We start from the raw sequence: 13,926 nt of genomic DNA, 5'->3' as shown, positions 1-13,926 counted from the left end.
CCATTTCATCTTGAAGTTAGTGATTCCAATTCCTGCCAGCCCGTTTGCAATAACGAGGTGTACTACACAGTTTGTTTTGCAGCTAAATGTCTTTTTTCATATTGCTGATGTGCGCACACGAACTTCCGGCTGAGGAAAACCCAGCCCCTCCTACTGTAGTACTTAGATGGGGGAAGGAGAGCGGCAGGCAGTCACGTGACCGCACATCGGCGATATGAAAATAAAGGTATTTAGCTGCTAAATTTAACAGTTCAACGTTCTTTAAACATTGTCTCCCCTGCGCCATCATTGCAACTGTGGGCACCTGGCTGTGACAGCTTGCGGCTTCACAGCTGCATGCGTGAGTTGCGCTGCGCTCTCCTAGTGGCCAGACAATCTTCTGAGACCTGTGATGTGTCCCAGAAGATTGCAGAGAGGGAGGGACCACTGGGGGAGGCATTGCCTAGGCAGCGAGAAGATGGAAAAAGGAAGTGAAACAGGAAGTGCCTGTCAAAACTAGGTACCCCCCACCAATATAAAAAAAAAAAAACATGCCAAATGTGGCACATAAGGGGGCGATGAGTGCTTAAAGCGGAAGTTCCACTTTTGGGTGGAACTGTGCTTTAACAACCACTTTAAGGTCTCTGCCTAGCATTAAAGGACCTGGCAGAGCCCTTTGATGGAATTTGGCACATGCCACAAAGAAATCGAATTGCATGTCCTCCTGCATGTTTGGAGGGAAACCTGCACATGTGCAGAAAGTCTCTGTTGGGTCCAAGAGCCCAGCAGAGCAGATCTGCGCAATCGCACATAGCGTCATTCTCACCGTGGCAAGAGAGAAGGAAGTCCTGCCCTGCAGCACCAAAAAATATACAAAAGCAATTTAAAGGATAAGAATTTTTGCTTTAAAAAAAATAAAATCGAATTGTGGGAGAAGGAGGGGGCTGGATCCAGGTGCACATAAATTGACTTTTGAGGGGAAGATCCTCTTTGAAGGCGAAGGTTTTTAGTCAAAAAATGTTAAATAAAAAATCCAGCACAAGTGACAGTACTTGTACTGCTGGCGGTAGATTTACCGATTTAGATAAAATCTTCCATCATCTACCCCCACATCAGAAGTGCCAACTATGCCCAACGCTTTCTGCCCACCTTCATTTATAAAAGCCATTGCATTGCTTCCATCAATCAAACATGATCTATGAATGAAGAATGGACAAATGAATGAAGGGTTTGCCTTCTCTATTCATAAATAATTTTTCCAAAATAAGATCACATTTCAATTGGAATCTATTTTCGTATACGATGGTCAGAATTAAGTAAAAGGCTCTTGGCATGACCGCTAATTCTGACTTTGTATGACTAGGATTTGATGCAGTATGTCGCGATCGTAGATAAATTAAGTGAAACTAAGTCAAATCACATGGCCAGTATTCTCTCGTGTGTTTTTCTTGCTGACCCAAAACAATCATGTATCATAAAGGCAGAACCTGCTGATCTGCGTACGTGTTCCAGGTTCGTGATGCAGAAACAAATAAACTCAGAGGATCAGCATGACAGCCAAACGATTTGTCTTTTTAGATGAGGTCGTCAGTGGTAACTGACTTCTATCAAGTGCAGATTTTATTTCCCAAGAAAAGGGTTTGGAGCCATACAATTAAAATTCCATTATTTAAACCCAAGTGCAAACATTTGATATTATTGCAGCTCACCAGTCCTTAGATTTGTTTTTGTTTTTTTGTTTTTCTTAGTTTTCCGCAGGTAATCCTGTGACACATGTTTTAGAGTGACGTTTCTCACTCGTACTGCATCTCTAGAGGAACAGCATTGTCAACCTAGAAAAGGGGTCTCCAAACTTGCTAGGAAATGGGCCCATTTACTGTCCTTCAGACTTCAGGAGGACCAGATTGTGACCACTGGGAGTAGAAAATACTTCAGACTTGGTGATCAGAGTGGGCAAAATAAATTGCGTAATGCTACCTGTGGCAAGTAGAAGGATCAGTGCCTCATTATTGGTATTATTGAAAGGAATAATTTCCATTGTTGGTTTCACTGGAAGGAATGGTGCCCCATTGTTGGTATTGGGGGGTAGGTGGGGTGGTAAGAGGAATGGTGGCCCGTTATTGGTACCAGTGGTAGAAATGGTGCCCCATCGTTGGTATTAGTGGGAGCAGTAGTGCCCCATCGTTGGTATTAGTGGGAGAAATAATCCCCATCATTGGTGTCCGTGGGAAGAATAGTGCCCTAACTGCAGTGTTAGTGGGATGGCTAGTGCTCCATCCTTTGTCAGTGGGAGGTATAGTGCCCCATTGTTGTCAGTGGGGGGTATAGTGCCTCATGTCGGTGGGATCAACAGTTCTCTATCTTTGGTGTCAATGGAAGGAATAGTTCCCCATTGTTGATGTCAGAGGAAAGAATGGTGCCCAAGGGCTGGATAAAGGCAAGCAAAAGGCCTCAGCCAGCTACAGTTTGGAGACCAATGCCCTAAAACAAGAAGAACTGGGTAGGACTGATAAGACTGCAGAGTGCACTGAACAAAGCACCACACTGGATTTCTGGTAGGATCAGTAGAACGTTTTATACATTTTATTAAATGGCTATACCAAAACGCTTCCAATTGTATATTTAAGAGACCAAAAGGGAGTGAATAGGAGAAGTTTATTGTTGGGGATTCAATGCACTTTACTGTAGAAGTACAGTATAAAGTACAGAGAAGAGTTTATTGACACAGAATACAAACGCACAATTCTATCATCAGTTGGCAAACATAAAATACACCGAACACTCATACCATTGGAAATCTTTGTTTTGCCTTTTGACCTTCATAGTACCTGCATTATGGTTGAGACTCCTCTGCTCCTGTAAGCCCAGATTGTATGGTATTCTAGACAAAGAATTGTGTACAGTGGCATAAACCTTGTTATGTAAAAAGGCGGTGGTTCGTGTACAGTGTCCAAGCATTCTTGGGTAATTGATTACATGCCTAAACAATGACTATTTACTTTTGTTGAATTTGCATAGAAACAATGGACTTGTGCAGGAGGTAAGACAGAGGAGCTTCTTTATAAAGACTGGTGAACATAATGCTTTTCTTCTCACTGCGCATGCCCAGTTTTGGAGAAAAAAATCCAAATTTTTTGTCTGGTCTATATTTAAATTTGATTAGGGTAGCTGTGATGCTAAAATGTGTAAAAACAGCAGAAAAATTTGGCAAAAAAAGAAATCTGTTAAAACACTGCACCGAAATGCAGCAAATAAAAACAAAATACACAATCTTAGAGAAAGGGATCCTTCTCAGACTTCCATTTAAAATGAAAAATTAAGAAAAGTTAAAGATGGTTTAAAGACAACATCCGCCCAAAAAAACTCTGTTTCAAATAAAGTGGGGGAGGGTTTGAGTGGGTTTTTATTGTGGTCTCTGGCCCAGTTAGGGAGATATCCTTTCACTTGCTATCGGGACAGGAATTGATGGGACATCTCTCCAACAAACACCAGTTTTTTTTTCTTTTTTGTACAGTAGGAAAGGGTTGTTGCTTCCCTTGTTGCTTTTCCTGTTGTCAAAGGAACTGAAAAGAAGAGAAAATCTTCCCAAATAGTGCTTCAGATCAAAATAAAAGCCCTACAGAAAATTTTACCCAATTTTTTTTTTTTTTTTAACGAAAAACAATGGGCCCTGATGCTACCGACAAATCTGCATCTGGATTGCTAACGGACTACCTGCTAGTCTCTAATAGAATCCGTCCTTCACTAGCCAAACCAGTCCCTAGTGAGGGAAATTCAGTAGAGTTTAGGGTTAGCGAGGAATGCTGGTCATCATTGTCTCTTGAATAGAGGACTGCTTCTCCTTGTGTAGCCTTTACTCTTGCTAAAGGTGGCCATAGACTGAATCTCCGTCAGTTCAGCAGGAACAGGCCTAGATTCGAACAGTGTATGGGCAGGCTGAATGTACCCAATTGATCAATTAACTTTGGTACAACCAACCTTTTGGATTTTACATTCGATTATTGTAAGTGACTGTTCTAGCCACTCACAATAACCACTGTTCTCTCGGTGGGGGTGGCTTCCCCCGGTGGGAGAACACATTGGCTCATTGGGAGGGATTCAGTCAGTGTTGATGGGGGGGGGGGGATCAAGATATATTCTTTCTAGCCACTTTGATCAGACAGTGGGCTGAATGAGGGGGAAAAAAAACTGTTGTCTCCATCCAAAAAAGCAAAGGGTCCCTCCTAGTACAATTTATTCTGATAATGAGACACCGATTGGCTGCAGCTGCTGGTTAAGGGAAATTCTCCAATATTTCCATTCAGAACTGGCTGAACCGACTGAATTTTAATCCATCTATGGCCATCTTTTCGGCTTTATATCAAACTTTTATTTTATTTTTTGTGCGCTTTTCTTTTCTTGTACTTGAGCCACACAAGGAATTGAAAGGAAGTGGGGACCTTAGAGAGACTGCCTATCTCGCTGACCGTAATCGGAGGTTCTAGCCCTTCTACATTCTTCCAAAACGTAAACAAAAAATAACGTTTCTCTAGGTACACTTTAGGATCACTGACAAATCCTTAGGGAAAAGTAGCAAGAAGACGTTATAAATTGCCAAAATCCATGTACAACTAAGTGGGTATATGCTTGGGTAAGAAAACCGGGAGACAATGGAGTTGCTGCCCATTGGTCAATACAGTAATTAGGTTTGATCATTTACCCTTTGATAATTGATTGGTCTCTATGGACACCAACTTGCTCTCCTCCAATTCGGTTTGTAAAGCATTTTATAAATGGCCACCTCCAGATGTTTGGATTTTCAGCTTTGCCATATTCCTGCTGACCATGGCAGTATGAGTCTCTATTTCTAGTATAGTATGGAAGTTATAGCTGTTTTCCTTCAGACTTCAGAGCGTTGTTCCACTAATTAAAACCATGCCTACATCTAATACTAACTAAAAAAACTTTTGTCTTGAAGGTATCATGAAGGATAAGGAGAGAAAACTGGAAGATGAAATGTCCGGATCTCGTCCTCACTGTGCATTCCTAGGATCACTTCTGTGGGAGCGCACTTTGCCATACAACGAGATAGAATATGTTGACCTTGATGAGTTCCTGTTGGAAAATGGCCTCCCACCAAGCCCACCTCACCAGCCTTTTTCACCAGCCAACTTGACACCACCTCCATCGAACCAGTCAGTTGTTGACCTCAGCCGACCAGCATCCTGCGCCTCCTCTACCTCTGCTTGCTCTTCTCCTGAGCAAAGCATGATTGGCAGTGAATTTGAACATCCAAGCAGCAAAGAAGGTACCTCCATTTTGTAATAGCATAAAAAACTAGGCTATTGAAGTGCACGTAAAGCCCAAATATTTATTTTGTAAAAAAAGTGTTAAACACTTTTTGTTTGTCCTGTAATTGATGAGAAATCTAAAATGTTGACTCTGTCACAGGAGCAGGAGGGGAGGGGAAACCTTGCAACAGGAACACGTGTTTGTGACAACGGCCTTCTAAGTTGGGTTTTTCCTTCATATTGAAGAAATTTCTTCTATATTCCTGTTGTGTCTCTAGGACAGAACAGTGAAGGGAAAACTGTCAAAGGACAGACGGCAAGAAAAAATAAAATACAGTAAAAAAAATGACAGCTTTTGACAATCTTAACCATTCCCTACTCTATACAAAAGGAAAAAGGAAAGCCTTCACGTAAACTTTAAATTGGTTGTAAACTGCTGAATGTGTTTATTTTAATCTGCAAGGTAAAGGCATAATGTGCTAGTATGCATTGCATACTAGCACATTATGTTCGATATCAGAGCTGCAGGTGCTCTCATCTTCACCCGTCTTGCTTCCAGGTTCAGACTCTGGCTCTGACTGGCTGGAGCCAAGATGCCAGCACTGGGCTCTGTAGGAATGGCAAATGTGGCCGTTCCTTCAGAGAGTGTGTGCCAGTGATGTCACTAAATGTCTCCTAAGCGGCGCACATTTAGAAGATATTTACACTACCTATAGGTAAGCCTTATTATAGGCATGCCAATAGGTAAAAGCAAAAGATGGAAGCTTACTTCTACTTTAATAGCTATGTATGAAATATTAAGAGTTAATGCAAAGGAAGTTTAAAGAAAAAACCTCTTCTAAAGTGTGGTCCGATTTACTTCCTGACCTCTGATGACCGTTAGATAAATCCATGGATCAGCTATCAACCATGTATTTTTAGAAATGTAGATAATCCTTTAAGGCACGCCATAGACGGTGCAAATTTATTTCCTGCAATCACGGGTTGCAGGAATGAAATTAACACAATTGCCCCATCAACACAGACAGTGCTGACAGGGGAATCCCTCCGTTTAGTCTATCAACATACATTCCTTAGTGAATATAACATTTAGTTCTGCCTCATTTTTCTCAGTGTCTTTCTATAGTTGTCCATTTCAAGTACACGTTTGCTCATACCTTGGTTTCTGAGGTGTAGTCACCCCGATATATTTTTATGTGGGGGGAAAAAAACATTTGAGCTAAAAAATATGGACACTTAAATAGATAAATAGAAAAGGAGGCACATTTAAATCTAGTGCATATATTTGTGATATTTGTTTGTAATATCTAATGTTTTAAATTCAAGGTTTTAGTAATTATATGTCTGTTTATGTACATTCAATTACCGTATTTATCGGCGTATAACACGCACACCAAGTTTAGGAGGGATTTTTAAGGAAAAAAAAACTTACATTTAAATGCCCATCAATGCAGCCTTATCAGTGTCCATCTGCACCCTTGTCCATCATTGCACCATTGTCAGTGTCGTATGCAATTTTGTCTTGCAGCCTTGTCCACTATTGCTGCCTTGTCCATCAATGCAGCCTTGTCGCCTTTTCTGTGTCATTTTCAGCCTTATCTGTGTCATTTTCAGCCTTATCTGTTTTATTTTTCGCTTTTATTTTTAAAAATGGTGCCGGGGAGATGTCCTGTGTATCTCGGCGGTGCTCGGCCGTTCTCGTTGGCTTCCAGTCGCCTTTGGCCCTTCCCAACGGCTTTCGGCCGTTCTCTGCAGTTTTTCGGCCGCCGAGAAGGGCCGAAGGCGACCGAAAGCTGCCGGGAAGGGCCGAAGGTGGCTAAAAGCCGCCCAGAGGCTCCAAAATTGTTGGGGATCGGCATACAACACACGCCCGCTGATTTTAAGGTGAAAAAAGTGCGTGTTATACGCCGATAAATACGGTATGTATGAAATAGTATAAGAATCTTATATGTAGTAGTCATTTTCATTTTTTAGTTTATATCTAGAAGCCACATCTATCTATCTATCTATCTATCTATCTATAAGTGGCTTCTAGATTTAAACTATTCAGAAAATGAATGTCACAGTTTAGTAATAATTTTCATATTTATATATATAGGCTACAGACACAATACAACTTCTTGAATGCATTTGCATCCTTTATTTAATACATGTCTGGAGGTGTGATGTGTGTGTGTGTGTGTGTGTGTGTGTGTGTGTGTGTGTGTGTGTATGTATGTATGTATATATATATATACGCTCACACATTAGCTATACATTAACCAACCCACTTCACCTATCAACTAACTGTAATTAGAGTAATTTATTCACAGGTTTGGGTAACATGTTTAATAGATATCGGTGTGTATATATTGCAGTTGTTAATGTTTGTGGTTCTTTAGCTATGAATAAGCACTTTTGAAAGTGTGAAATGCGTCAGCTCCTGTGATTTGCTGTGGCTGGTACTTTTTGGATTATTACCTCCTCTTTATTTAAAAAAAAAACAAAAACAAAAAAAAAAAACATTTGATTTTAAATGCGGCTGTCCAGAATCTTCCCTTCATCCAACGGGAATCCATCCTGCCGAGATATTATTGGTGATAATTATTTGTGATTATTGGTAGCAGCTGATTGGGATAATCACAAGAAAAATCCAGCAGGTTGGTTGTACCCAAGCTGATCAGTCAACTTGGTACATTCAGCCTGCCCATCCACTGTTCGAATCTCGGCCAGTTGCTGCTGAACCAGCCAAGATTCAAACCATCTTTGGGCAGCCTAACTCTACTTTTGAATGAAACACAAAATATTCGGATTGCTAGCTGCCGGGTATTAAAGCTCCTTTGGACTCCAGAGCACTTTTTAGACCCCAGTATGACTGCAATGGGTGCTGCTCACTTGCTGCTTTTGACTTGATTGGTGGTAATTAATGCTTGAAAAACTAGGACCAGGTATTTGGGCTCCAGGCTTGACAGATTGCCGTTATGGCTGAATAGGTTGCAATGCTACTTTTGGAGGACTTTTACTCCTTTGTACCTTTTGTGGTTTATTGAGCAATACAAAGACTATGTGCTAAACGTCATTTGTCCAGGCCCGCTTGCTGTAGGAAAAGATTGTAGCTTTTATAGTGTTAAAGAAAATGTAAACTCAGCATTTCAAATTTGTGATTTATGTTCTTGCTGTACCATGTACTTGTATAAAAAAAATGATATATCCTGTCCTCTTTGTATTGCTTCAGTTGTGAGATCCCTGGTGTTCCTGACAATCCATCCGCTTTCCTATTATAAATTGATCACACTAGATATCAGGGCACAGTGTGCTTGGTTTTCTAGCAGCTCTCAGCCAGCTCTCCTCCAATGATCAAGCTTGTTCTGATACGCCCCTCCCCCACCCTGCACAGCCATTTACTGGGAAGACCAGTGTGCTGCTTTTTCTCCTCCCCTAGCTCCCTGAGCTCCTTATGCAGCTGAGCACAGAGGGCATGTGAAAAAGGGTATTCAAAATGTTTGTATACACAAATGTACTGCCGTTCATTCTATTTTTACAAGGTGATGTAAATATATATTGTACTTTACCAGGTTGGTGCCCAATGCTTAAGGCGATCACTAGATGAAGGTTGTGTGCACTCTGTTTTTCAGTCAATCTATGGACTTCTAATGATGCTGTGTGGGTTAAAACCCCTTGCAAGTTTGACCTGTGTCAAATTGATTTTACAGCGCACACTCCCTTCCATTTCATTTGTCCAATATGCTCTGCTATAATAAACCTTTGACTTGAACCCAGAATTCTGGTTCTCTGTACTCCAACTCCAGGATTATTCTGATGGGGTTACAGGCATTCTTGCTTATAGTATGTTCATTGTAAGCACAGTAACCTGTAGAACCGCATCCAAGTTGACAAATGTGTCAACCTCAAATAGGAAGCTGTAGTCCTAGTCTTTTGACTAAAATGCTATTTTAGTTTTAGTCGTATTTTTTTAGTCATCTGAATTGTTGTCGACTAAAATAGTGTTAATTTTACTGACAAAAAATATTTTCGTTGACAAAATGAACACTGGAAGCACAGTTCCTGGAAGGATCTCCAGGCAAGAAAGTTTGCAACAGAATTGTATTTTTGCTAGTACAATCTTCAAAAGAGTACTGCAGGAGGAGGAGGAGGAGGATGAGCGTAGTGGGAACTTTTTTGCTGGAAGCCCATAGTTGGGAGCAGGGATGCCAACTGTCTGTATTTGTATTAGAGAGTTAGGCCAACCATACATGGTTCAAATGGGCAGGCTGAAGGTACCAAGTTAATCAATTAATCAACTTGGGTACAACCAGCCTATTGGGATTCTCTTACGATTATCTCTAGCAGCTGCTATAGCCACTAGTGATAATAAGACTATTTATTATATTGCAGCTTACCATTTCATAGATGTGATGGCTGCATTCATTTTCACTTTTTAGGCTTGCTTTCATTTTCACCTGGTCAATTTTTTATCTTATTTTTTATTAAAGTGATTGTAAACCACTGACCTGAAATATGAACCTAGCATATCCCTCTATAGTGTGTAGTTGTCTCAATTAAAGGATATGTTCACCTTTGGGAATATATTACATGTTCCACCTGTTTTACGGTCGTGCTCCTGCAGCCGATCGGCGATCTCCAAGCTCTGTGACATCAGTACAGACATTACCATGTCATTCCTTCACAGGGTTCTGCAAATGGATGAACTACAACTACAGACAGCCTTTTCAGCTGTCGGCTTGTAGTTCTCAATGATCTACCATGGTGCTGTTGAGTCTTCCTGTCAGTGTGATGCTGCCCGGCCGTATGCTGTGTGGGCAGACAGCTTACACTGACAGTCTGCAGGAGACCTGCGTGGCTCCAGCGATCTGCTGATCACTGCTGCAGTGCTTTCCAGGTTCCAAAAAAAAGTAAATGCACTTCTTTTTTTTAAGAGCAGAGAAGACTGCAGATAAACAGGTACAATGTATGTAGGAGAGTTTGTTTCATCTGTGTATCACCTAAGCCAGTTACTTCACCACGTATAGGTAAGGGTTTACAAACACTTTAAAATGGAAGTAAACTTCCTTCACTAACTTTTACCTATAGGTAAGCTTATAGTAAGGTTGTGTAACAATCTCCTAAACTGGCACAGTTTTAGGAGATATTTAGTGTACATGCAATCAGCGACATCACTGACGCATGCACTCTGCCATTCCTTCAGAACCCTGTGCCGTAACCGGCGTCTCCCACGTGCATGCGCTGGAGTGACATCATCACGGCTCCAGCCAGTCAGAGCCAGAGTCCGTGAACCCAGGTAGCAAGACGGGTGAAGATGGGAGCGCCTACAGCTCTGACATCTTGGCGCCGGAAGAGCTTTCTTTTTAAGGTAAGTTTAACAACATAATGTGCTAGTATGCGATGCATACTAGCACATTGTGACATTACCTTGCAGAATAAATAAAAAAGTCCAGTGGTTTACAGCTACTTTAAGGTAGTTTAACACACAGTCCTGTTACCACATTCACGTTGTGGGCTCGTTGGGAACTCAAAACCATGGATGTGTCATAGGAACACGTGTTAACCAAGTGAGTTGTTCACTTCTTTGGGTTGTGTTTTAAAAAATGAGGCATGTCTACTTTTCTGTGCATTGTCTAGGACGGCAAATGAAAATGCACATATAATGCCTTGTCGGCTCCTCTAATTAGATCCTTCCAAAGTCCACAACAATGATGTCATTGCAGGAATTCAATCCTTGGCCAAACCAAAACGGCATGACAATGTGTATCAAAACTCATTGCATAATAAAAATGTCTGTCAACAAGCTACAATGGCTGTAAAAATGCACAATCTAAATGCACTGTGTAGGAAAGTGTATGTAATGGAAGAGTCATTTTTATAAAAACAGATCATTTGTCTTGGAGTTTGTTAGACCGTCACTTGCGGTACAGAAATTGAAGGGTTTTGTTGTGGGTACAAGGACTGCGGCATATGCGTGCAAAGTATAGAACGAGACTCCTCCTTTGGGTTTTTAGCTATAAAAGAAGGCCATGCTGGGGGTATTTGTAAAACGTTCACATTGTGTTTACTATGTATCAGTATTGATTTAGTATGTAATAGGAGTTCCTGTGCTATTTTTATTTTGAATTTTTTCATTTTTTTTTTGCTTAGTCAGTAACTTTGTCAAAAGTTTTGTCAGCAAAAATGTAGTGCGAGGTTTGTACCCCTGATTGGCAGGTATAGCCTGTCCCCTCTCCAATCTGCTACTTTACAGATTGACCATCGATTTTGTATTGCACTCGGTTATATCGCTGTAAATGATGCAATGCTTAAAACTGAAAGGGTTACCAGTAATTACATCCAGTTGCACAGTGTGGAAGGAACTTCTTTTCCTTTGGCAAATAAAGAGCGCGGGGAGAAATACCAAACCTATTTCTTATTTGGAGTTTAGCTGGAGGAAATCCGCTCCAGCCACAAACATGTAACCAGGTTGTCATTCGGTGCCAGGCTGAAATGTTGCCGTTTTCTGTGCAGGGAACCCAAATCCTACATTTGAGGAGGGGGTTAGTTACAAAAGCCCATTTGTGATGGAGGCATGCAGGGGTTCTTTGCTGTATCTCCGTGTAGGCCAAGGCTCATTGTGTACTTGTGCTCAGGCATGGTCACCTTGGCCCAAACTAATTCTGTAAAGTGTATGGAAAGCTGGAGTTCAGCTTTAAACCATTAACCAGTGTCGGTCACAGTTGTACTGTGTAAAAGGCTTGTTGTTAAAATAAGTTCCAGGCAAACTTTTTAGACTGATCAAATTTTACTCAAGGACAAAGCCCAAAGGAAACCATTTTTAAGCTGGCAAGGTCAAAACCGCTTGAAGGAGCTGTGACAACAGACCTGGAATAGGAGACAACAGGACAGGCCGGCGAGTAGTCTTCCCTGTTCTTCATCTAGTAAGTGATGAATTTATCTCCAGAGTAGAGCTTATATAGGCCCCTTTCACATGGACTGCCCAATTAGGTCCACCTGTTGGTTTTTCAGGTGGACCTGATTGGACCCTCCTTTATGGAGCGGCGAGTGCCCACTGACATTCTCCAGGACTGTGACCTGTCATCTGCCTTCTTAGTGGGGATCAGCAGAGAGCTCCCCCCACTGAGCAAGCAGATTCCTTGTGGGCCCCCTGCCCACAGACCCCCACAGCCCAGGGTTGTGGGGATGAGGCCCTTGTCTCCAACATGACAGGATAAGGTGCTTTTAGGCAGGGGTGGCAGAGTCTCCCTTGGCCCAAAGCAACCCCCCCCCCCCCCCACCCATGTTGGGCGTATGCTCCACCCCCCAATGCTTGGCTAAGGGTCTGTGTTTTTTTTAATTTTTTTTTATTAGCTGTCAGCAGTAAAGCCGATTGATGGCTGATGACTCATCAGTTAAGGAGGCTGTGGTGTACTTCCAGGCCCGCTCCGTAACAACCACCTATTCACTGCGCCCTGGCTTTGCCCAATCGGGGCTCAGAATGCACTGTGCAGCTCGCAGGGCGTTCAGTAGGGCAAATACCCGCCGAACTCCCAGCAAATTCAGGTGCTTGCTGAATGGGTGAACAAGCGATGTTCGGTCTGAACTTGTGCTTGGTCCAAACTCTTCACCCAACTCTACTGGCCAGTAGAAGTGTGTGCAAAATAGTAGGTAGGAGGCAGAAAGCTTTGACACCACCAAAATGTGGCGAAGCTTTGCAAAATAGCCAAGTATTAAGGGATGCAGACAACTCTAGAGGTTACACTTTTTTTGAGACCCATAAAGCACCCTTCAGCTTTAGGGGCTATTTACATCAAAGTGGTGCATAATGGGCTTTGCATTAAGGTGCCATATATTTCAATGGGTTGCCAAGGCAGTGCATTGGACCTTAAGACAGACATGCACTGACGTTTCTGACACACTTCACCACCATTCTTGGTACTTCGTTACCATGTGTTGTGGTGTGCTGCTATGCATGTGCATCGGTAGTGTTGCCTTCGCTTGTTGGGGTGCCTTTAAAAATTAATGGCACTACTGGGCACTAACGTGTTCACTGTGCAATTCATTACATGAATTCATTTATTTCATTCTAAAAACCTGCCTGTTCTTTCTTAGACTGTACACGGAAGTGTGTGTGTGTGTGTGTCTCGGTATACATCCCAGCACTGTGCCTGTGTGTCAGGATGACTAAACTCATGTGCCTGTGCTGGAGTTGCATCACCCTCCACCAGCCATTCAAGATGGCTGAGGAGGGACCTTTAAAAGCATTTAACCAATGGAGCTAAGGTAAGTATCAGACATTATTTTCACTTTAATATGACCAGGGATTCTTTTTTTAAATGTAATTTCATCATTTATTTTTAGACTCGGATAGGAAGGAAGGGTTAATCATCTATAGGTATTGCTGCCTATATCCCAGTGTGGGTGGTTCACTTCCTATCCCAGTGATGGTGGTCACCAAGATAGGAAGTGAGGATACATCTCTTCAATGGGAACACAGCCATAACTTTTGGCAGAAGTTCTGGCTTTCTATCCAAATCTGAAATAACAAAGTTTTGGCTAGAATTGCACTTTATGGACTTCCAGAATGTTGCTCATTGTCTGGTAAAAGCTTGCTGTACACAACACTGACTAACATTTAAAATCTGTGTGAACTATTTCTACTAAATGTTATATCTATTCTTTGACAATTTTGCAGAACTTGGAGTACACAGGA

General features: G+C 41.8%; 1 protein-coding gene across 1 annotated transcript in view; it reads left to right on the top strand.

Annotated features, from left to right (window-relative positions):
* The window catches only part of DBP (D-box binding PAR bZIP transcription factor), a 66,982-nt gene that overhangs the window by 13,117 nt on the left and 39,939 nt on the right, over positions 1-13,926 (top strand). Inside the window, exon 2 of the mRNA XM_077457266.1 lies at positions 4,937-5,266. Coding sequence (XP_077313392.1) covers positions 4,937-5,266 — 330 coding nt within the window. The remainder of the gene's footprint in view (positions 1-4,936; positions 5,267-13,926) is intronic.

This window comes from Lithobates pipiens, unplaced genomic scaffold (assembly GCF_037356315.1).
Source record: "Lithobates pipiens isolate NorthernLeopardFrog02 unplaced genomic scaffold, aLitPip1_a1.2 Scaffold_27, whole genome shotgun sequence".
Taxonomy (NCBI): Eukaryota; Metazoa; Chordata; class Amphibia; order Anura; family Ranidae; genus Lithobates; species Lithobates pipiens.
This window is presented reverse-complemented; position numbering and strand designations above follow the sequence as displayed.